The following is a 26,162-nucleotide window of genomic DNA, read 5'->3' on the forward strand; positions in this document are numbered from 1 at the left end:
GTCCTGCTCACCTCTACCTTACACCATATGCTTTCGAAACCATTAGTGCCATTGCCTTCAAATCTTCTACTCTGAGAGAACATGTTATCAATTATCATAAGCAGTACTACACCTCTACATTTGCCCTCTTATCCTGTAGAAAAATACTATACCCCTGCTTCTTTTCCTTTTGAGTATGTCATCTTCTTTCACCCATGTCTCAGAGATCCCAATAATCTTTGGACAGACTGATGCTATCAGCTCCACCAATTCCACTTATTCTGGATACTCCTGGCATTGGTATAAACAATCAAGGCATTGTCACTGTTTCTATACCTGTCATAATCCCCTCTAAATTCCACTGGATTCAGCATTACGTGATTTATTTCCCCTTTTCCCCAAATGACTATTCTCACAAGAGGCTATCCCTGCTACCATCCACTCTGATAATTCTAGTTCCCCTGCATTGATATACTGACTTGTTCAGAGAAGAACATTCTCTCCAGATTCCTACATCCTTCCTCATTTAAATGTAAGCAGTCTCTAATATAAAGTTTCTTTCTGTCCTCAAATGCCCTCCAAACATCCATGGAATGCAATCCTATCTTTCAACATATTCTGGCTGTTCCTTATTGATGCTTTTTGCCATAGCTCTGCATTATCAGGCCAGGGTAACACACTTGCTATTTTTTTCTCTATCTTCTTCTGTACAGCTTGAAGCATGAACCTTAAATCTCTTACCACCCAATTCACACTACCTCTCAAGTCATTCATGCCTACCATCATAATCATCTCATCCACGCTTTCACCTCGCTTAATTGCCATAGTTGCACTTGTTCCTCCAGGCAAACACTCCTCTGGCATTCTATCTTGTACACCATGGATCAAGTCTTCATACATTGTATTCATCTAGCTTCCCACCATATACCAGGCTTTCCTCTTTTTTTTTTTTTTTCCCCCCTCCAAAAACTAAACTACCAAAGTAGCTAAAATGTATATCCAGTTCTATCACTTCAGTTGATTAAAGAGTGCAGTTTGATATTTTCTATTCGTTAATTTTCATACTAATTTTTCATCACATTGAATGAATTGCAACTGAAGACTTATACTAGGGTGGTCTGAAAAGTTCTTGCCCTCGACCATAGATAGCAACACTGTCGACAAGATTTCTTTGTTCTAAGTTTGTACATCTGTCATACACATCCATGTGAAATTGCAAGTCATTCTATCAAGTAGTTTGTTTTATATAGCTGTATGAAGCAAAAGTGTTTTCTGTATCCCTTGAAATGGATAAAATTGAGTATCATGCAGTTATAAAATTCTTTGTAAAAGGAGGTTTAATGCCAAAAGAAATTCATTCCAAGTTCATAAACGTTTATGGACACTCTTCTCCTTCATTTTTGAAAATTAAAAAATGGGAAACCTTGAAGATGATCCAGGTGAAGGACGTCCAAAAAGTAACACCAGAAATCGTTGATCAAGTGCACAATATGGTATTGGATGACCGGCGAGTCAAAGTGCATGAGACTATAGGCATTTCAAAAGAACGTGTAGGATATATTTTGCATGAAGAATTGCTTCAGACAGTTGTATAAAACAAACTACTTGATAGAATGACTTGCAATTTCACATTGATGCTTATTATTATTCAGGCCTAAATGGAGTCAAAAGACTCATCGTGGGAGGTCCCTTCTAAGAAACAAAAGTCTGTTAAGACTCGTCGAGGAAGGTCCCTCCTAGGAAACACAGTCTATCATACCTCCATCAGGCAATGCATTCCATGGTTCAACCACCCTCCATGCAAAGAAACTACTCCTCGCCCTCTTTCTCCCAGTTTCCTTTCGTAACTTCCAGGGATGGCCCCTTGTCATGACTCCTTCATGCTGTTCAACCACGCGAAACAACTCCTCAGTGTCAACCCTGTAACCACCTCTCAATAGTTTAAAAGTCTTAATTATATCACACCTCCTTCTTCTATCCACCAAACTCTGGAGTCCACACTCCCTCAGCCAATCCTCATAACTAACATTGTACAGTCCCAACACCATCTTTGTTATCTGCCTTTGTACCTGTTCCACAGTTAATTTATCCCCTTCAAATCCTGGGGACCAGATCTGAGAACAATAGTCTAAGTATGGTCTGATCAGTCTTATACAATGGTTGATAACCATTTTATCTCTGCAGGTCAGTGTTCTTCTCATTATTGCAGCAATCCTCTGTGTTACCTTCACTACCTCTGCAATATGTCCCCTAAATTTCAGGTTTCTATCAATCATCAAACCCAGATCTCTTGTCTCTTCTACTTCCTCCAATTTAACTCCTTCCATAAAGTATGCAGTGTCCCATCGATGTGTCCCAAACCTCAAGACCTTACATTTTGCTGCATTAAACCGACACCCCATTCATTTGCCCATCTATCTAGCTTATTCAAATACTCTTGCAGGGCTACCACATCTGCACTATTACTAATAACCCTTCCCAGCTTCGCATCATCCGCAAACAACCGAATATCCCCTTGCAATCCACAGACAATGTTATTGATATAAAGGTTAAACAATATAGGTCCCAGTACTGAGCCCTGTGGAACCCCACTTGTAACCTTCTGCCTCTTTGATATTGCTCCAACATACACAACTCTCTGATACCTACCGGGCAGCCAATCCTGAATCCAGTTCACCAATCTGACATCCAGACCCATTGTGCTGCAACTTGAATATCAGCTTATCATGTGGCACCCTGTCAAATGCCTTTTGCTAAGTCTAGGAAAATAGCATATATGCCTTTCCCTCATCTAATGCTCTTTTAACTTTATCATAAAAGATTAGCATATTGTTAAAACAAGAGTGTCCCTTCACAAATCCATGCTGATTCTCACAGATAACATTACCCTCATCTGCCCAATGCTGTATATGGTCCCTCACTACTTTCTCCAAGATCTTACTAACTACTGATGACACACCAACTGGCCTATAATTAGACACTTCCAGTCTGCTACTGCCCTTATGCAATGGCACTATCTTGCCTTCCTTCCGTTCCATGGGCACCTTTCTCACAGCCAGACTTTCATTGAAAAGCCAGGTCAAAGGCACTGTCAGTTCCTTAGTACATTCTCTCAAAACTCATGGTGAAATACCATCCAGTCCCACAGCTTTACTAACATCCAGAGTACTCAGTATGTGAAACACTCTCCTCCTACACCTCTAAATCTCAAACCTGCTCTATCCCTCTAGTATTCAAATTGACTCCTCCAGGATGAAATACTCCAATAAAGTGGTCATTGAACTTCCACTATGTTCTCTGCATCAGTCACTCTATTCCCATTTTTATCCCACAATGTCATTCTTCCATAGTCATTTCTCTTCCTACTGGCCACATAGCTAAAAAAATTGAAAAGGGGGACGACATCAGGTAAAGCTGAGCCCAGTTGAGTCTAGAAGGGATAATGCTGGGTATAGAAACAATGGCATTTTATGCTTTATACCAATGCCAATATGACAGATGTACCAACTTAGAGAAAAAAAAATCTTGCCAATACTACTACCAGAAATGGCACATGATAGAGGGGACTATGGGTTGGAGAGTGTTGAATCATCATTCAACAAGGTCTATAACTACAGTAGCAACTCTTGCCTGCAATCAGGGAAAGTGACTATGCAGTCTTGCCCTGGGAGGTTGTTCAATGTATGCAATTTTCAGTCAAAGGGTTTGTCAAACTACAAAGCTGTTGATTATGACAAACTTAAGAAGAAATTTTGGTGTAGAGCCATGGCATAAAGTACATGGAATGGCTGTCATTAGTGCATGGGAAGTGGTCAGGGTTTGTTTGAGTGAGGCTATATCAGACCATGCATGCCCAGGGTCATGAGGATAATGAGTAGAGATTAAGTGGATGAGTAGTGAAATAAAGTAAGAACTGGAACAGAGAAAAAAAAAACTTGTGAAAGGAATATAAACAAAAAGGTGATCAGCATGGAAGGGTAACAAGTATGATAAAGATGGTTAAATCAGATTTTGAGATGAACTTAGCTAAACAGGCCAAAATAAAGTTTTTCCTTGCACAGCAAGCAAGAGAATGTTTATGGAAAGATAACTTTGTGCAGTGCTGATGGTAGGAAAGTGACAGAAGCAGAAGAAATAGCTCAATTACTAAGTGATCACTTTGCAAGAATAAATCATCTAGATGGTGACCTTGCAGTTCTGACCTGGCAGACTGATGTAATAATGGAGGAGATGAACTGGAAGTATCTGGATATTGAAAAATATCATATGAATACAGCAGTGGGACTGGATGGCATGTTGGCTCATATGCTACAAGAATGTGCAAGTAAACTGGCGGTGCCTCTGAAGTTGTTTAATCTAAGTATCAGCTCTGACAAGGTTCCAAGGGAGTGGAAAGAGGGCAAATAGTTCCATTACATGAAGGTAGCTCCAAGACAAAAATAGCAAATTACAGACCAATTAGTATCTCTGGAGTGGTGGTTCAAGTATTGGAAAAGTTGGTTAAAAGTAAAATTCAGGAAAGAATGGATAGGAATATAATCTATAGGGAGGCAGCATGACTTTGTAAAAGAGAAATCCTGCCTCTAGTAATTTAGTCGCCTTTTATAATATGATGACAGAAGAACTGAGTAAAGGAAATGGCTACACTATGATATTGCTAGACTTTGCAAAGGCATTTGACAGAATACCCCATGGAACTATGTTACACAAATTAGAACAAATGGGGATGGATATTGTATTGGTTATATGAATAAGGTGACTGTTGGACAGATATCAAAAAGTGGTATGTGGAAGAACAGAATCCAGGTGAGAACTGACTAGCAGTGTGCTGCAGGATTCAGTGCTAGAACCACTACTGTGTAATTTGTGCATAAAGGATATGGGAAATAACCTGAAAGCAAATGTTCAGTTGTTTGCTGATGATGCAAACTTAGGTAGAGGAATAGTTAATCAAGGCAATATGAAAAACTTGCAGGACAACTTAAATAGGCTGTCAGTATGGGCAAAAGATAATGGGTGTCAGTTTAGTGTGGAGAAATGTCAAGGTTTGCATTTTTGCACTAGATTACAAGTTTGTGTATTGCATTGATGGCACTGTACTCCAGGAAATAGATGAAGCTAGAGATTTAGGAGTGGTGGTAGACAGAGTTTAGAGGATATTTGTTAAGGTTACCCTTGCAAATGTCCTTGGCTATTGAACATTCAGCAAGTAGAGATAAGGAAGTTGAAAATTTATTTATCACTAGGTTAGACTATAATAGATTTAGTTTAATCCGTTTATCCCAGTGAGAGCAAACAAAGTTTGCGCCTGAAAATATCTTCAGGACTAAATATAGTGTTGTACTATCTTATCCAGTAAGTAGTGCAACACCCCATAGGCACAGATGACTTGCTACTGCTTCTGCCTGGTATCTCCAGCTCTGGGCCTGGCTCCCACTGAAGAGACCTCAATAAAGGTCGAAACTAGTCTGGGTAGATGGCCAATCCCTTTAATGCATAACAGTATACATATCCACATAGGAAATGTGGTTTGCATTATGGGAGATACTGGGTTAGAAGTGCCTGGTAGCTTGCTCCACCTTTGCCACGAGTTGCCTTGGTGTTGCACTACTTACTGGATAAGATAGTACAACACTATATTTAGTCCTGAAGATATTTTCAGGCGCAAACTTTGTTTGCTCTCACTGGGATAAACGGATTAAACTAAATCTATTATAGAGATAAGGAAGTTTGTTATTTCCTTTATAAGGCCTTGGTATGTCCACATCTGGTCTTTTCACAAGTCTGGGTTCCTTGGGAGATGAAGTGGTGAAGAAGATTGAGGCAAGTGACCAAGGTGGTGAGTGATCTGTGGAATGTTTTCCTTATAAGGATAGATTGAAGGTGTATAGATTTTAGAAGTTGATTGATAGAAGAAAAAGAGGGAATATGAAGAAACTTTTAAGTTGCTTAAAAGGTTCTTAGGATTGATGCAGGAGAAATGATTCAGCACTTGGCTGGAGGGCCACAACAAGGGTTCATCCCTGGAAGTTGAATAAAAATATGGTTAGTAGGGGGTGTGAGAACTAGATTTTTTGCTGCGAGTGCTTTATTATTAATGGGCTCAAGGAGAGTATGATAGATTATGTGGATAGTTTGTGTCTCCTGCGATGAGTCTTCAGACTCCATGGAGGTGCCTGTATTATAATAATAATAATAATAATAATAAAACATTCACATCAGCCAAGGACAAATTCTCTTGCTGTGCTCTGCTTATGTATTTCTATATTTTAATTTCTTTATTGTTTTATTTTATTTTAAGCTGTAATATTTATTATGATCAGCATACGTGCTTTGACATAGTAGTAAATCACTACATCAATGATTTGTTGAAGATAACCAGACAATTTTTTACCTTCCTTTTGTAAAAGCTAATTTTGATATTTCTGATATGTTAACGACAGAAAAAAAAATTGTTTATTTGATTAGTTTCCTATTCTCTATGGCATACAGAAGTAATAAAGTGTAATTTGAAAAGGGAAAGGAGGAACTTTATGGTATACAGCAGGAATAAAGTTCCTCCTTTCCCTTTTCAAATTACACTTTATTACTTCTGTATGCCATAGAGAATAGGAAACTAATCAAATAAACAAAATTATCTTAGTGTTTTTTTTTTTTCCTCATTTATGATTGATTAGTAAAATGCCATATATAAAAATATCATTAAATTGATGGTGAATGTTGTGCTGAGATATCAAACATGGCTTGTTGTTGGGCTGCTGTTGAATTGGTTGGGGGAGGGGGAAAAAAACTCTGGTTCTTACTAGAAATATCAAACAATTCAAATCACAGAAGCTTAAGGCCAGATTCACCTTATTCACAGGAATATAGATTTTTACTCCAATCTGAAATAAAATGATAAATGAAAACAAACGTGACAAAGAACACTACATTTTGGATGCTGTGTGTAGATACAAGCAAAACAAGACTTGAATAAATTGAGTGAATGGACATGGAAGTGGGGATGCCAGTTCAATGTTGCAAAATGTATGGTTTTAAAATTTGAGAAGCAAAGATGGGATGTAGAATTTACACTTGGTGGGGATATATTGTTGGAAATGAAGGAAAGAGATCTTTGAGCAGTGGTTGATAAGGATCTAAAATTTAGAGGACAAATTGCCAAAATTGTAAGGACAACATAACGAATTCTGGAAATCCATGTGTGGAGGCTTAAGTGTTGTGAGGACATCATGTTGGAGGCTTAATGGATTGTATATAGCACTGAGAAAGAATTAAAACAGAATTTAATACTTCCTATATTTTGTCTCAGTCACTGAGACATCTTCAGGGATTACAGAAAAACTAATGTAACATAAACACAAATACCACACAATACTAAGCCCACATGGTTGACACTAAAGGCCTATCTAGGTGGAACACCCTCTAAGGGCGGTTGTAGGTGGTCTGGAATGTAAGGTGGGATCTCTGATAAGTGTTTCCCAAATCTTAGGAAGCTTAATGCTACTGTATTTATTAAGATTTGGTTGATTTCTGAGAGCTGCTGCTGATTCCAAAAAGTCTCTCTCTCTCTCTCTTTTTTGAATTTGCTGTGGTGGAGCATGGTGGTTTATTCCATGAAATCATGTGGGTTGTAGCCAAGACATGGTCAGCCAGGCCTGCCTGACCATGGTTGTGGTTGCAGATGCATGATTTGTGTTCCTCCAGGCAGATGGTTGCTGATCTTCCTGTCTGTCCAAAGTATGGGTATGGCAGCTTACAGAAACAGGGTACTTTATAAACTCCAGGCACTGAGAGAGGAGGGAGCTGGTCTTTTGTCAAACAGATAAGGGTAGCAAGTTTGTGGTGAGGCTTAAATGCTGTGTGTAGGTTATACTTTTTTAGAATCTTGGCTATTTTTTCAGATGTGCCACGAATGTAGGGTATGGTGATGGCATTTTTAAACTCTTTCTGAAGAGAAGACTGGGGAATGGGGGAAGAACTGATTATTTTTTTTGATACTGTGATCGCTATAGCCACTGGAGAGGAAAGTGTTGTGTATGTGGTCAAGCTCAGTTGTAAGGGCAGTTCCACTGGAACAAGGATTGTAGGCTCTCTTGGTTAGAGTTTTAATAATGCCATATTGTTGAGCAGGGTGGTGGTGGGAGAGTTTTTGAATGGATTTGCCTGTGTGCATGGGTTTTCTATATACAGTGAAGGCAAGTGTACCATTAGGAAGGGTAAACAATTGTTCTTTTCCACTCCTCCATGCCTTTCCTGGCCTTCGGATGTAACGAAAAAACTCGAACCTTTCTGTTCCTGTCTCCCCCAAATATACGTTTACCACAAAATCCACAAATCCAATTCCCCACTAAGACCTATAGTAGATGCCACTAATGCACCTTGCTACAAATTGTCAAAACAGCTGGCCAACTCTCTGACCCCTCCCCTCCCCACTGGACTTTCCACTTCCTATATAAAAAAAACTCTACCCATTTTAAAACTCATAGAAAATTTAACCTTAAACAACACAGACATATTGGTAAGCTTTGACATCTCCTCATTGTTTACCAATATTCCCTTAATTGATACCTTTTTAACACTCTTCAGAAACGTTTTTCCTTTTGACATCTTAGATCTCTTTTCCTTTGCCATCAATTCTGGTTATTTTTCTTGGAAGAACAAAATCTACAAGCAGATAGAGTGGAACCGCCATGGGTTCCCCCCCCCCCTTGCCAATTTTTATATGGAAGATTTTTAAAAACTAGCCATTGACTCAGCCCCTCGCAAACCTTCTATCTGGCTAAGATATGTAGATGTGTTCTCCCTTTGGCCTCATGGCCCAGACACATTAGACTCCTTTCTCAGTGACCTCAATACCCTACATCCAAGAATCCAATTTACAATAGAAAAGGAAAAGAACAATTATTTACCCTTCCTAGACACCTTAGTTACATACCTTCCTAACGGTACACTTGCCTTCACTGTATATAGAAAACCCATGCACATAATCAAATACATTCACAAACTCTCCCACCACCACCCTGCTCAACAATATGGCATTATTAAAACTCGAACCAAGAGAGCCCACAATCTTGGTTCCAGTGGAACCGCCCTTACAACTGAGCTTGACCACATACACAACACTTTCCTCTCCAGTGGCTACAGTGATCACGGTATCAAAAAAATAATCGGTTCTTCCCCCATTCCCCAGTCTTCTCTTCAGAAAGAGTTTAAAAATACCATACCCTACATCTGAAAAAATAGCCAAGATTCTAAAAAAGTATAACCTACACACAGCATTTAAGCCTCACCACAAACTTGCTACCCTTATCTGTTTGACAAAAGATCAGCTCCCTCCTCTCTCAGTGCCTGGAGTTTATAAAGTACCCTGTTTCTGTAAGCTGCCATACCCGTACTTTGGACAGACAGGAAGATCAGCAACCATCTGCCTGGAGGAACACAAGTCATATATCTGCAACCACAACTATGGTCAGGCAGGTTTGGCTGACCATGTTTTGGATACAGCCCACAGGATCTCATGGAAAAAAACCACCATGCTCCACCACAGCAAATTAAAAAAAAAAAAAGACTCTTTTTGGAATCAGCAGCAGCTCTCAGAAATCTACCAAATCTTAATAAATACGGTTGCATTAAGCTTCCTAAGATTTGGGAAATACTTATCAGAGATTCCACCTTGCATTCCAGGCCACCTACAACCACCCTTAGATGGTGCTCCACCTCGATAGGACTTTAATGTCATCCATGTGGTTGGGCTTAGTATTATGTGGTATTTGTGTTTGTTACATTAGTTTTTTTGTAATTGCTGAAGATGTCTCAGTGACTGAGACAAAATATAGAAAGTACTAAATTCTGTTTTAATCCCTTCTGAGTGTTGTATATAATCCATTAAGCCTCCAACATGAATTCTGGAAATGATGCAGAGGACACTGATCTGTAGGAGTAAGGAGATTCTTGTTCCATTGTGCACATATGGGCTACTGGTTTTCAGAAGGACAAAGATGTTAGAAAGTGTTCAGAAGTGACTAAGGTAATTTCTGATCTCTGGAATATTGAATATGAAGAAAGATTGAGAGGATTCAATTCATAGAATCTAATGGATAGGAGGGAGAAGGGTGATATGGTAGACTTAAAAGTTGGTAAGGGATTGTTTATTAGATCAGTGTTGTAGAGATTTTTCATAAAATGGTAGGAGATAGCAGAGAACAAGAGGTCATCCCTGGAAGATGTATAAGGAGGTGTGAACAGGAGAGGGAAGCAGGTTTTTTGTATGCAGAGTTATGAATGATTGGAATGCCTTGCCTGAGAGTTGTCTGCAGACGATTTGAATCTGTTTTAATGCATGGCTTGAGCTGTGTGTGACAAAGGGATTTCCTAAATGAGTCAGACTTCATAGGGTCTTAACACTAATAAAACTTTGTATTATTCTCTAAATACAGTATCTAACTAGTGTCCTGACAATCTATTTCAGATTTGCAGAAAATGTGGTCACACCTGTTCATATTATATGCAAAAAACCAGCAGATTTGTGTAAAGCAAAAAAAAAGGGGGGGGGGTAATCAGATTTTTTATACTATTAAAGATTTTCTTAAATGATAGTCCAAATACTAATTTTAAAAATAAAATTCTTTCAAGAAAAAAAAAAGAAATGCCACATAGAAAACACTGTGAAAATGCACCTGCCCTACACTGAAGGGACATAACATATTTTCACTCAAGTTCTCATATGATGTGTGCTAGATGGGACTTAGAAAGAATTAAAAAAAAAAACATAATAAATAAAACAAACTGTTCCAAACAAACCTGTCATTTCCAGTATTAGACAATAATCAACCTAGCAATTTGTGATATATAAAATATAGTATTTAGTTTGAGAGAATCATGACTTGCAATAAAATTTTTAAATGAAATTTTTAGATTTTAAGCATAATGAAATTTAATTCCAATGAAGTTTAAAATTTCTTTTTATTTATGGCAACTACTCATATCAATGGATTCCTTAGCTTATTTTCAGGATGCTAATTTTCAAACACACAAACTTGTGACTTACAAGTTTTCTCATTCCTTGTTTCCATTATTAAACACATTAAACCTGAATACATTTTTCTCTACAAATTAAAATGTGATGGGTTTAAATATAAAATGTTAAAATTTTATTTATATAAGTACAGGGAATATAAGGTTAGTCATTACCCCTAGACTTGGGTATTTGTTTTCTTTGTACATTCCCTCCCCCCCTTATTACTGCTTTTATTCTGTTTCATTTTATTATAATTACTTGACTTTGGATTCTGAATATTTCATTCTGTATTTATTAGATTGATGATGTACAGTTTAATAAAGTAATGGAACTTATTGAATCTGGCAAAAAAGAAGGTGCCAAACTTGAATTTGGAGGTAGCCGTGTTGGAACTAAAGGATACTTTATACAACCTACAATATTTTCCAATGTTACAGACAATCTTAGAATTGCCAAAGAAGAAATTTTTGGACCTGTCCAGCAAATTCTAAAATTCAAAACATTAGATGAAGTTATAGCTAGAGCTAACAATACTCATTATGGATTAGGAGCAGGGGTCTTCACAAGTAATATAGAAACTGCCCTGACATTTGCACAAGGTGTTCAATCTGGAAGTGTTTGGTAATGATTTTATTATTTTTATATTGGCTTTTTACAGATAACTTAGTTTTTTATATTTATAAAATATATTTTGATCCATTCATATTAATTTAATTCTAATAGTCTTTTTTTATTTAAAAAATTCACCTTAAATTAAAAATAAATTAAACTTTAGTCTAATACTCTAATTAATGTATCTGTTAAGATGCTTTTGATTTTTGCTTAAACAGAGCATTTTATTAACTCACTTTGTTTATTGCATGACTTGATGGGATTATACTGGTCTAAAGTATAGTGACCAGATTATCCAAGGACCAATGTTGGACACGTTCCATTGGTTGCATAACTTTTGTTTCCTGCTTTGCAGGTTTGCCTTCCCTCCAGGCTATATTCTAAAATTGCTGTATTTCTTCTTATCCAAATAGAAACATAATCCTACCTTTTTTTTCAATAAAATATTCTGCTTTTATTCTTGTTATTATTACTAATTAATAATATTGTTACTGCTAAACTATCTAAAGAAACTAAAGAAATTTTTATTTAAATTCTCAATGGATGCAAAAGTAAATATCCCAAACAACTTATTTATACAATGAATAGATATTTATTAAAAGCAACTTTTATTTAAATTCATAATGATATATGCAAAAGTAAATATCGCACAACTTATTTATCTTATACAATGAACATCTATTAAAACTCTCCAAATGAACAATTTAAACATTTTTCGCAAGAATTAATTCTTATAAATAATTCATCCTCTGATATTTCGCTCATAAAATTTTCACAGGAATCAACCATATTATATTTCACAATAAGAATGGCCTTTATTGTCTCAAGTTTTAATTGTGTTTTCTCTACAGTTCATAATTTATTCACAACTGAAAATACTCTTTCTGTAACAGCATTTGTCCCAGGAAGCAAAGGGCAAATTCCACAGTTTTTTTTTTATTACCATAAGGCACTTTTGTTTCTCAAAATACACAAATATCTCCTGTAAGAGTTTTTTTTTTCTCCTTCCATTTTTGAATCAATTATATACTTTCTTTAAACAAGAAACCTCATCAAAAAGGTTATTTTCATATTCCATGATTTTTTTCTAAAATTAGAATCTATATGCTCCAACAATGCCTCAAAATCATGCCATGATATCCTACTTTTAAGGTCCACCCATTTAAATGTTTTAATTTCCAGGAACTGGTATGACCACATGTCCAAATATCCCAAACAGTTACTATAAAAAGTTTTAACATGAAAAATGAGCAATATTTTTTAAAATTCTTAAATCTCTTAATCCAATAGGAACGCGATTTGATTCGAGACATTCTCTGTATTTTGCTTTTAGCTTATCAAGTTACTCTGAGACTTCCGTTATTGTACAATTATTTTCTTCAATGTTTCTGACTGCTGCCTCAAATACTGATGCCTGAGTATGAAGAAATGTTAACCACAACTGAGGTATTATCATTGAAAAAGAGTTCAATTATTCTTGGACACTTATCAAGGGATAAGAAATATGACTTCAATGGACTATATAATTTCAGAATCATGGGCATTAAAGCTAGCCATCTAGTTTTACTGTAGCCTAGTATTTTGTAATATTCAACTTCTGCTTCTTCACAGAGTTCTTTCAAAGATTCTACTGACAGTGTAAATGCCAAAATGGCTATGAATTTTTGTTACAATAGGCTCTATGTCTAGTGGTAAAAGATCAGCAGCAGTTTGAATGGCATTGTGAACTATATGAGCTGCACAACCTACTCGAATAATATTTTGCTCTAAACTTCTGCAAAGACATTGTTACCATTTTTAGCTACACTACCAAATTGGTATTTGCATTATCAGCACAATATGCAACAACCTTCTTAGATAAATTGTTTTTTTCAGGAACAGTTAAGATAGAATTGTTGATAAGCTCTGCAGTTTCCCCAGGTAGGGGACACAAAATCAATAATCTTATTCTTCGCACCATTTTTTGAATCAAAATAACGAATGGTAGTAGGAAAAAGTTTTATATCTTTATGGTTTGATGCATCAGAAAACACAGATATGAAGTTTATATTTTGTAATTCCTTACCAAGCTCTTTCAAAGTGTGTGGTGCTAATACATTCTTGATGATAACTTCTGCTTTTGTCCTTGCGCATGTGAATTTGCTGTCAAATAATTTGCAGATCAGTTTTGATGTACAGTCCATGGATCTAAAAGTTTGATTGTGATATATGGTATGGAAAGAAAACATGGCCTCTGCAATCGCTAATTCTTTCTCTTTTATCCCAAATTCAGTTTGACGAAGAAAATTGGTCATCTTTACAGATAAAGAAGCTGCCTGTAGAGCTTTTATGCTTATCAGAAGCTGAATATCTTGTGATATCGTGCTTTCCTCCAGAGGTCACAGAAAATTTTCCCAAACAGATTGTACATGAAACATATCCGTCCTGTTCATACTCCTTAATAAACGGATATTCTTTTTTTAAATTATCTGTCAGTTTGCAATCCCTTCATTTTCTTTTTACTGACATGGTTTAAACCTGATTATTAAAAAATAATTAAATATTTTAAAATAATTATAAACTTTCCAATTTTTAAACATAAAAAAAGATATAGCAAAGTATCACTTCTGCAAATACCTGGGATCTATGATATCAGAAACAATTGTAATTCTATATACTATATGTACAGGCAAAACTTTAATTTTGAAACGTACAACAAAATATCATTCTTTAAATTACCGTTACTATAACCATGGTCAATATATCGTTTCGTGGTTTCCTTTTGCTCCACAATGGATTTTGTATCGACATGAGTGAAGTACTGAAAGACCTCAAACTAACAATAACTTAAATTACCTTTTATTATTAAAAAAAAAAAAAGGAAAATGCAGCTTTTGTTGGCACATGTAATTGTTTTATTTTATGAATGAAATTTAAAACCAACGGATATCATATCTAAACTTTGTTTTATGATCCCAGTTACAATTTGTTACAGATGGTTGTGAATTGCACAGTAAAAATAGGTAATAGTTTTACAAATTACATGCAGTAAACATACACTATGTAAATTATAGTAGTAAAAACAGAACATAAAACATTGGTATTACATAAATTTAGATTACATTGATTGACGACGATAATTTTGTCTGACTTTAAAACTTTGGCATATAATAAAAAAATAATTTTACATAAAAAAGTTCCTCAGAATAAACAACTAATGTATGTTCGTAGTTTACTCTTTCTGTTAAGGCGAATAAAATATTTCAAATGCTGTACATCTGGTCACATAAGTCTAAAGGCATGCCTATATTACAAATTTAGTTTTTGGTTTCTGAATTAAAATTAAGTAGTTTCACTGATATTAATCTTTTCTGTTTTGTAAGTTTTAAATATTTGTCCCATTCATTGTATCTTGGATAAGAGTATCAGAGATACAATGAAATAAAACAGTCTCATCTTGGTATAAGAATGTCAGATGTGTGGAAGAATTTTAATATTTTACTGGATTTAGCAAGATATTTCAAGTAACAATGAGATTAAAAAAAAAAAATAAATGAAATAAGAAAGAACTAACACATTCTGAATTAGAGAAAAAAACATCTAGGCTATTGGACCAAAAAATCTTAGTCTCCCAAATTTTAAGCAACTTAATGCAGCTATACTTATTAAAATCAGAAAGTGCTACTGCCAACATAAAGCCTTTTTGAAACTAACTACATCTGTGCAGGATTTGTGACTGAGGAAATTCTAACCCTTCTGATTTTACATGATTTCAATGTACTTGCTTCAAGAAAGATGTTAACAGCCAAGCAAATTCCTCTGCATTGTCACTATGCTTGCTGTTTCATTCCAGGCATGTTAGATGCTTCTTATTTTAACAAAACCAAAATCTAAAAATATACTTAACCAGTTAAATTCATTTGTAACATATTCTGATGGCATCTCTCCATTTTCCTTGGAATTCTGATTAGGAATGAAAGTTGATCAAAGACCACAAACTTGTCTGAATTAGTTATATTAAACAGATATTTATTACTGCAAGTTTGGTGTTCTACTTTCTGTTTTATTATACATTCACTCATTCATCTGGATCCCATGATATTAGCATTCCTTATTTAAATTAAACTCTAATGTCACAGCATGGTTTCAGTGGTTATAGCATAATTTGTAATCTATTCTATAGATTCACTACTTGAATGAAGTTAATTTTCTACTTTCCTGCCTGTTTTACAGTTTGCTTATTTTTGTACCACGTTTTCATAGCAAATTAAGTTTTTGTGTGTGTGTTTTCTCAGGGTTAACTGTTATGATGCCGTAGTTGTGCAGACTCCATTTGGAGGCTTCAAGATGTCAGGACAAGGAAGAGAACTGTAAGTATTTTAACAATTAATCTAAATTTTGCTTAATTAATTGCTTTTTATCAATATGTATAATGTCTAGAATATTACTGTTTTATTCATCCTATTTGTTTTAGATGGGAAAAGATAAATCTTACATGTGCTGCTGAGCCTAAAATGGCCTACTACCACATTTGGTCACCAGTATCTTTTGTTATGAAGACCAGATGTGGCCTTTAGACTATTCTTCTGGCATTGCATTGGTGCCAAATGGGGATGACCTACATTGGTGATTTTTTTTCCTCTTACCATATCTGTTCTGCTGATCCAAACTATATAACAAAATAAATAATTGTCATTGGGATTGATGGCCATCTCCTATTCCATCCAGAATTCCCAACTACTATTAGAATTTTATTTCTCCAAAACCAAGCTACCTTTTTGGGATTGCCAGCTTTTTCCTGGTCATTCATTGTCATGGTAAATGGCTTCCTCTCCTTGGATTATTACACCGATCCTAGCATCACAAGCTCATTTGCTTCTTGAAAAGCTTTCTAACAAAAAAAAAAAAAAAAAAAATCAATTATCTAATCTTTTTCAATGGCTGCAATCCAAATAAATGAAATATAATGAATTGCTGGAGTGGGGCAGGGTGTATAGTTAAATACTATCAGCAAAAGATTTTATAAGGAGTGAGTGATAGGCATTCTGTGTAGGCTAATGAAGCTTCCCACATTGACCACCTCCACAGACCTAGAAAATAAAAATCGCCTGGAACCCATTTTGAAAATACAGCTTGTTTACATAAATGTATTAAATTTTCTCACACTGCTTTGTTTTGTGAGAACTGAATCCTCCAAAAATTTTATATTCTCTTCTGCATTGTTCCAAGAACTGGCATCCTTCATTTCTTCCCCACAACTTTTGTTGCAACACTAGTAGTAGTAGTTGTTCATTGTCTATATATTTAGTTCAAATGCAGCCCATCGAACCTGTTTCTCCTTTCTTCTGCTGTTATTTGGTAGGGGAAAAATGCCCATTAACATTGAAAGTTTATTTTTCACTTGGTTAGACTATAATAAATTTAGTTTAATCCTTTATCCATGTGTGAGCAAACAAAGTTTGCACCTGAAAGTATCTTCAGGACTGGGGTAAGGTGGTACAACACCAGGCAACTCGTTGCAAAGGTGGAGCCAGCTAACAATCACTCCTATCTCAGTATCTCCCATAATGCAAAACCCATCTCCTTGCAGATATGTCTAATGTTATGCATTAAGGGAAGGGCCACTACCCAGACTAGTTTAGACTTTTATCGAGGTCTCTTCAGTGAGAGCCAGGCAGAAGTTAGCAAGGTCATCTCTCTTTCAGGTGCAAACTTTGTTTACTCACACTTGGATAAAGGATTAAACTAAATTTATTATAACCCATTAACATTCCTTACTCCCAAACTGTCTTGTTTGGGAGTAAGTTTTAGTACTAAAACCACATTCAAGAAATTTGGCCTTGTTCTGATACCATATTTGGATAATATGCAAACATGAAATTTATTACATTCATGACACTTGATTACTGAGTGCAGATGCTACTATAAGTTGTTGAATATCTGCAGCTATGTAAGCCATCAATTTGCTTTTGATTTTAGATTCATCTTTTAATTTGCTGCAGTATGATTGTGTTGCTTCTTATGTTACAATATTGTTTTCTTTTTTATGCCACTACCTTGAATTAGCAATCTTATCATAATATAGTGCATGCGTGTTTTAAATTTTCACTAGTATTTAATTTGAATGACACTTAGAATGGAACTCTCAATAATTTGAATTATTTATTTTTTAGTGGAGAAGATTGTCTGCATGAATATCTAGAAATCAAAACGGTAAGCTTTGTTCTCTTTAGGTTTTAGTTCTGATCATCCAATATCTTAATCATTTTCAAGTTACATTGAGTACATGCTAGGCTCATCATTAAGTCAGCATAGATTAATAGTTGGTGTTTGATAAGTAGCTGACTATCATCAGTTATGATATTCAGTACATATTTCACAAAATAAATCGGCTTTTGTTACTGTCCACTTGTAATGAAAGCTACAAGCTCTTTTCATTGTTAGTGATAGGAAACACAATGTAGTTCTTTCATTCATAAAGACGAACTGTCAGCCAGCTCAGTAAGTAAATAAGAACTTTTAATATGGTTGCACAGGGAATATTTTATTTGAAAATTTCAATTCAGTTTGAATATGATCAGACTGCAAAGTTGTCATCCACAAAATAAACCAGAGATGAGGTTAAGGCAGCGATTTTCAAACTGGTGTGCTGTGAGATTTATGAAAATAAATTTAATTGAAAGAAATAATTTAATTTGCGCATTTATTTATTAGTGTCTGGTCTTCAATCCATACTTGACGCTCCCTTATTTATATTTTACGAAACTTATGGTTGGTGAATCGGTTTAAGTGTGTTAATTAGCTTTAATCTTTTGATAAATGTGTTCATAAATAACTTCATTTAATTATCTTATTTTTAAGATAACTGGTAAGAGTTTTTTTTCATTCAGTTAATTTTATCCCATAGTATTCCTTTAACATGGATATTATTCATTTGAAAAACGAATACAAATTTAAAAAAATAATTTTGAGTATTGTTTTTCTTACTCAATGTCAAAAATATAGCTTAAATTTTTTTGGAGCAAAAAAGGATAAGTATCTTGTGTGTGTAAATCAATCAAAAATATGCCTAATTTTTGCCAGATCGTCAAAAAAATTAAAAGAATATATTTTTAGTGTGCCAGAGAATCTTAATAATTAGTTTAGGTGTCCCATATTATGAAAAAGGTTGAAAAGCACTAGGTTAAGGGAATATGGTACTAATTTTTTTTTTTCCCTCTCTAAGGAAAAATAGTCTGCTAATACACAAGAGATTATTATTATTACGGGTATCTCCATGGAGTCAGTAGACTCATCGTGGGAGACCCAAGCTAGCAAAACAATATCTGTCATATCTCTTCTTGAATTCATTTACAGATGAAGAGCTCACAACAAAGTCAGGCAATGAATTCCACTCATTCACCACCCTCCAGGCAAAAAACCTTGTTCTGACACCTTTGTTAACCACACTCTTCTTTAATTTCCAGAGATGACCTCTTGTTCTTCCATCACTATCACACAGCTGAAACATTTCCCCTGCATCAATCCTATAAAAACCTTTTAGTAATTTGAATGTTTCTATCATATCCCCTCTTCTTCGCCTATCAACCAATCTCTGCAATCCACAAGCTCTCAATCTATCAATGTAGGGAGCATTTTTTATATCACTCACCAACTTGGTCACTCTTCTCTGAACCCTCTCCACAGCCTCCTCATCTCCAAGGAATCCAGGTGACCAGACCTGAGCACAGTAATCCAAATGTGGATTACTGTGCTCAGGTAACATCACTTGTAATTGTCCATTGAATTTGTATCTTTATTACTTGTTTTGTCAGATTTAAATGAGTTAACAATGTTTTCTGGGAAAGCTTTGCTGTAAGAATAATTGAATTTCTTGAAGGTAGTAAATTGGTGAATAAGAATACCATGTCAGAAGATCATTATTTTGGTGCCAACAAACAATTATTTTTGAAACTGGTGCTATTTTTAATGCATGATCTGGTGGAATAAGGTTATGAAGGAGATCGGAAAGAAATTTAGCTGGGTAATATGTGGGAGTCATTACAATCAACTATTGGACAGTAAGGGCACGTTTTTGTATATTTTAGGAAAACACATAAATAGGTGGAGCTCTAACCAGATAAATATATAGTCTACTATAAACATAAACCAAGACTAATTGGTCTAATAAATTAATTGGTTTGTGGTGGATCATCTGATTACAGTATGGGTGTCTATCCCAAAAACATTGTTTGTAGTTACTCAGTAGCAGCCTGTTTTGCTTGGCTACAAAAAAAATTTCCTCTTGATGTCCCTTATACACCAGCCTATTACTTCCAGAAACTTCATTTCTGACAATATCGATTTTTCTGAATGATGTTGCTAACCTTATTTAAACTTGTGATCAGTGCAGTCTATTTCACTTGACAGGTTTATATGATACTAACTGAAGGAAAAACTTTGAATGTTCCTATCCCTCTTGCATTAGACTGCTTTCTGGAACACTTGGAGAGGAGCCAACTTTTTAGTATCGTATTCCTCTAGCCAACATTCCTTCAGAAGAAAAGATATGTCATAATACCCAGACCTTTAGATGTTTTATCTGGAAGGCCACTCATCAAGAGCTAAACATCTTCCTTCAAAACATTAATTCACCTTTAGAATCAAGCAAGTATCCTTTCGTGATGTTATAAAATGAGAACAATTTGCTCACTACTTCTGTCAGATGCATTCTCTGGCTGCTATATCCATCAGATGTCTGCTTGGCATCCTTTGCAAAAATCATTATTACCAAAGGGTGGCATAGTCTGTTCTTCAGCAGCATCTTGTCAACAGGAAATCTTCCCCATCAAGAAAAACCTGCTTTTAAATGGCTACAGCAATTTTGAGAAATTAAGGAAATACTGTTTTCTGTAATCTGTCCGAGAGGTGTCTCTTAGAATTTCTATGTTCAGGGAACCTCTAAACATGTTGCTCATATCCTAAAGAAATTCCATCTTTTAGCTGTGTACAAACCCATTAACCAAATAAAAATTAATTTATACCTTCTCCAAAAGATAAAATATAACTGTCTGTTTCTAGAGAAACTGCAATTTATCCCATTTTGGATAAATGCCTTCACAAAGTATTTCTTGACACAATCCTATATTGAACTAAACAAGTCAAGTTTTCAGCCCTACAGAACATGGTATTAATAACATTAGCCATAGGATCCTTTGGTACTAAGCTCTTACGAATACATAGAAGCAACACTATAAATTTGAATGTGCATTTTCAAAGAAAATGTTGAAGCTTCTGATTCAAATATTAGTTTAAGTGATGGACTTGTGCCAAAAATACAGGAAATTAATTGTATTAAAAACTTATTTGTATGTAAGTGTGAATGAGTGAGCCTAATAGTGCAATAGTTCTTAATCTAGAACTCTTGACCTCACAAAGAACCATTCTCCATTTAAGCAAATGGCTGTTTTGAATTTTCAGTTATTCATTTGTTCATCTTTACCACTGATGGTTTAAGCAACTTATATATTTTGTATCTAATTTTTATGTTTAAGACTTCTTTACTATGAATTTCTTTTTGTTTTTAATAAGATAAGCAGTGTAGATTTGCAATAAATTTGAGGTAATGTTAGTGTCAAGTGTTTTTTCATGATGGGGAGGGGGGGGTCTTTTAAACAGTGTTTAAAATATTATGTTTATAAAATATAAACATAAATGCTTAACTAAATATATTTTAGACTAAAGAACTGAAAGTGGAAAGATGTGGTACCAGCACTTACGAAATTTGCTTAAGGCTTTAGTGGTTTTTCAAAAGTACAACCAAAAAAAAAAAAGTAGTGTTTGTATGGGAGATTAAGAAATGCCATGAATACTTAATTTTTTTTATATATATATTTTTATTTTTTTATGAATTCACTTGATTTAATATGTAATTGAACATTTGTTTTGGCTTTTTTTAGGTGACTATTAAAATGCCACAGAAGAACTCCTAAATCATGACTTCCATATTTGAATCTGAAGAAAGCGATTTCTATATTAAAGATAATTAAGAATTATTTTGTTACGTATTTTTTTAAATGCAAATTTGTTGTTGGATCATTATCATGGCATTCTGTTAAAAAAATAATTTTGGATCAAATAAAATAACATTAATTTTTGAGAGATTTTTTCCTTCTATGATTTCATGGAAGGAACCATAGCATGTTTACAATATTTGAGTAAGCGAAGAAGAAAACATTGCTCTTAAATTAAACAAAACACTGGAGCTGTATCATACAAGGTAACTGGAATCTAAGAGAAATGCTTGCCTCTCATGTCCCTTAATGAAAGAGCAAATAAACCTAATGCAAGTCTATTTGCATCAATTTAGATAAGTTTGTAAAAAAAAAAAAAAAAAAAAAAAAAAAGATCTTGACTACTTACTTTTCATAAGTGATGTGCAGTGAATGAAATTAAGTCAGGTTATGTTGCTTAAGGTATTATTTTATGAACATTAAATTACTTTTTATGCTAGAAAACTTTTCTAACCATGATGTTAGACTCAACTTCCATTAAATTAATTTTCTATACAAAAAAAAAAAAAGTTGACAAACATTTCGTTCTTACAGAATAGAAGGAATTCATTTTTATGAAGAGAGGCCTAATAGCAAAATAATTATGCTTTGCTTGGGAGCCTTATCCACCAATGCATCATAGTTCATTTTTTACTATCCTGCATTCATATCCCTGGAATGTAGATTAATAGTATCACACCAGTACAAAAAAAAGTAATATTACTACTACTTTTTTCTTCTTTTTTTTTTTTCTTTTTTGCTGAAAGTACAAGGATACCTTGAAAGCGTGAATTGTATCTTCTCTCCAACAAGTAGAATGTAGGTTCTAATCCTGCTGTGGATGTTTCAGATAGTGTCAAGTTTCGGCTACTACTTTACTTTTTTGAAGTCTAAAAAGTTCCATGTTTTGATTGCTGGAGCAGAATTTCCAGATTATCTAATCCTTACCCCACTCAGTCTTTATCTATTAAAGAAGATAACAGGTTATGCAATCATCATAACAATTTCCTAACTTAGTATAATTGGGAACTGGACTAAGACTTAAAAAGCAGTTAGACGAAAGCCACTGTTACCTCTGACCAAATAGATGTATTGAGGATAAAATTCCTCCCTTGTGCAGACAAGTGAAAAAAATAATTGAATAGAAACTCATTCAAGATTTTTAAATCTTGAAAGCCTTTAATGAAGTGCTGTGGAATGCACAGTGTAAAGCATTATGTGAAAGATATTTGTATCCATGGGGGACAAAACCTCTAAAGAAAATAGGAATTTGTGACAGGAGTGAGGTAAGACAGGGATGTGCTCTCAACCCACTTAATGTAATACATGATTGGATTTGAACCCATAGCATGTTGGAGTGGATGTGCTAACTGCTTAACTACCCAGACTGGCAATTTACTATACTGCTATCCACCAAAACTGGGGGAGAAAAGAGAGCTGCTACTATCTTATGGCCCTAAACTCTAATGGGTGCATCAGTTTGTTTTTTTAAGAATACTAGCATTTTTTTAAATGCTGAGGAGACAGTGGTTGTAATGTCTTTATAAGAGGTTTGACAGGATAATGCCAAGAAGAAAAATCTCATCTGAAGATTTAAATGTTTAACATAATACTAAAATTTTTTTTGTGTGCATGTGGGAAGGGAGGGGGATAAGTCGGGACTGTTTTGCTAGCATTTGAAATTTAAGAGGTTCTCTGATTCCAAAGAATGGCTTGGAGAGAAGAATTGAGGGGTAATCAGGTGGATACTCTTAAGTTGCAATTTGTGAAGAGCAAAGTTTGTCTGAAGATGAGTGCAATGTATTGTCATAAACAAAACTGTTCAGTTGGCAGTCAACTGGAGTAGTTCACTGATGCAGAAGGGAGTGGGTGAGAACAGAGCCTTGTGGAACCTCAGCATTAGTTGCACAGTTGGGAGATAAGGAGCCATCTCCCATCACATGTGCTATGAATTATTTGTATTTTTCAACATAATCTTCCTTAAGATAAATACATTTATTCCAGTGCCATTATCCTGTAGTGATTCTCAGTAAGATCTGCAAAATACATCTCTACAGCTGCAATCGCCTCTTGATTTGAAGAAAAACGCTGACCAGCGAGGAAGAGTTTTTTTAGTTTTGGGAAGAGATAGAAGTCAGAGGAAGCCAAATCTGGGGAATAGGGTAGATGTCCAACAATTCATAGTGCAGATTCCTTACTTTTTCCTTTGCCCAAAACACCTTTGTGGGCAGGTGTCCTGATGAAAGATGATTTTTTGCTGCATACCAGATCTTTACTCACAAATTTTTTCATCTAGTCTGGTTAAAAGATCGGATTAATATTCGCCAGTTATTGTTTTACCCTTTTCAAGATAATTAATAAACAAAATACCATTTTTTTAGCATCCCAAAACACAGATGCCATGACCTTTCCTGCTGATGGAACAGACTTTGTCTTCTTAGGCACTGAACAACCGGCTTCTGTCCACTGCTTTGACTGCTGTTTGGATTCTAGTGTGCAATGGTGAATCCAAGTTTCATCCATAGTAATAAATTGATGCATATCAGTTTTATTATTGTTAAAACACTCCAAACACTGTTCAGAGATTTTCATGCTAGTGCATTTTTGATCTGTGAACAAGCACAGCACCCATGTCTTCGGATATCGAAAAATGTATGCAGTAATAAACTTGTATTCAAATTTTGCATTGCAAGTTGATGAGTCAACAGACATTACCAACAAGGCGCAACTCTTAGCATTCATCTGTTTATTAATGAAGATCAAATAGTAAATCAGTTTCGTTTTTGCAAAGAATTAAGTGTGTCTACAAAAGGTGAGGACGTTTTTAACATTTTGAATAGTTATCTTGATAAATGGCAGTTAACATGGAAGTTGTGTGTAGGCATTTTGTACAGATGGAGCCCCATCCATGGTAGGCTGTGTTAAGGGCCTTACATCTTTTGTAAAAAAAACAAAATGAGAATGTTATCATAACTCACTGCTTTCTTCATAGGGAGGCCTTGATGGCAAAAACATTGGGAGAAAAATTAAGAGAAGTTTTAGATCAAGTTGTTCAGATGGTAAACTTTATTAAAACAAGACCTGTCAAATCGCGTTTATTCGAAAAGCTTTGTATCAATATGGATTCACAACACAGACTGCTGCTTTTACACACTGAGGTGAGGCGGCTGTCAAGGGGGAAAATACTTACCCATGTACATGAGCTACGACAAGGACTTCTTGCGTTATTTGACGAGATGAAATAATTGCATTTTTGTAACCTCCTTTGGTGCGAATTTTGGATTGCCAGGTTACAGTATTTGGCTGATATACTTCAGCAGCTCAATATTTTGAATACTAGCATGCAAGGGAAAGAAGAAAATATTCTCACATCCACTGACAAAATGAAAGTGTTTCAGAGAAAACTAGATTTGGAAAAGAAAAGCTGTTGAAGGCAATTTGGAAATGTTTCCATTGGTAAGTAACACTTGCCTAAATGAAACACTTCCAATAATAGTTGAACATTTAACAAGTTTAGAAGAAAAATTGAGTTCTTATTTTTCATCACTGAACAATACGATTAGATTAGAAACCCATTTATGGAAACTTCAAGTGATTTTGGTTTAACATTAACAGAAGAACTGGCAGCTGTATCCACTGATTGTGGATTGATGATTAAACATAAGGAATTGGGATGATTAGGAACATAAGGATGATTAAACATAAGGGGGTGCTTAAGGGTCAAAGCTGTATAACTGAGAGGAGACCTCCACATAGCCTTTAAAGGAATGCGGAGAACCGACCAGGGCTTCTGACCTAATGTCAAATCCTCACCTTCTCGTGGTGCACCCTGTTGGGTATCTACTTTGATACTGAACGGACGAGGATGGGCTGGCAATTTGGGATTTAGCCGACCAAATTGTATTCTTATTGGTTAAACCAAAATATAGAATGATGGTACAACATGACAAAATTTCATGCCGGCTGGGGCGTCGCCCCGGTTAAACAAGGCCCCCGTTGTTTTCGCCAGGGAACCAGGGCGAACAGCGAAAAGTCAGCTACTGGAACAAATCTGAAAACAAACCCCAACTCAACATCACCAGAGTTAAAGATCGGTACTATCAACGTAAGAAGCCTGAATGGCAAAGAAATGGAGCTAGCTGAGGAATTAGATAAGTACCAGATAGACATAATAGGGGTGACTGAAACAAAAAAGACCAAAACTGGTGAGCTCTTTCTGAGCAATAAATACAAAATGTTATATTCAGGCAATGACAATCAAGGAAAAGAAGGAGTAGCCATAGTATTCAACACAAAATACGAGGCTAATCTTCTTGAATGGCAGTCAGTCTCAAGTAGAGTAATGTGGGCAAATATGAGAATGGGGAACTGGACAATGAGACTTATTTGTGCCTATGGTCCCACAGAAGGTTCTACTAAGGTAGAAGTGGAGGAATTTTTTGAGGCTTTAGAAAAAGCAACTGACACAATGAAAAAGGAAAAGTTGGTCCTTGTTGGGATCTAAATAGTAGAGTACCACTCAAGTCAAAATCGGTCAGTATGCG

General features: G+C 35.2%; 1 protein-coding gene across 1 annotated transcript in view; it reads left to right on the forward strand.

The window, feature by feature from the left end:
- LOC150093206 (aldehyde dehydrogenase 1A1-like) overlaps positions 1–21,725 on the forward strand; it is a 92,481-nt gene extending 70,756 nt beyond the window's left edge. Inside the window, exons 9-12 of the mRNA XM_090413413.1 lie at positions 11,295–11,617; positions 15,883–15,957; positions 17,761–17,800; positions 21,526–21,725. Of these exons, the coding sequence (XP_090269539.1) occupies positions 11,295–11,617; positions 15,883–15,957; positions 17,761–17,800; positions 21,526–21,558 (471 nt within the window). The 3' untranslated portion in view covers positions 21,559–21,725. The remainder of the gene's footprint in view (positions 1–11,294; positions 11,618–15,882; positions 15,958–17,760; positions 17,801–21,525) is intronic.
- Positions 21,726–26,162: the final 4,437 nt, after the last annotated feature.

Source organism: Typopeltis vanoorti, chromosome 24 (assembly GCF_054136105.1).
Source record: "Typopeltis vanoorti isolate ZY-2024b chromosome 24, IOZ_Tvanoo_1.0, whole genome shotgun sequence".
In the NCBI taxonomy this organism is placed as follows: Eukaryota; Metazoa; Arthropoda; class Arachnida; order Uropygi; family Thelyphonidae; genus Typopeltis; species Typopeltis vanoorti.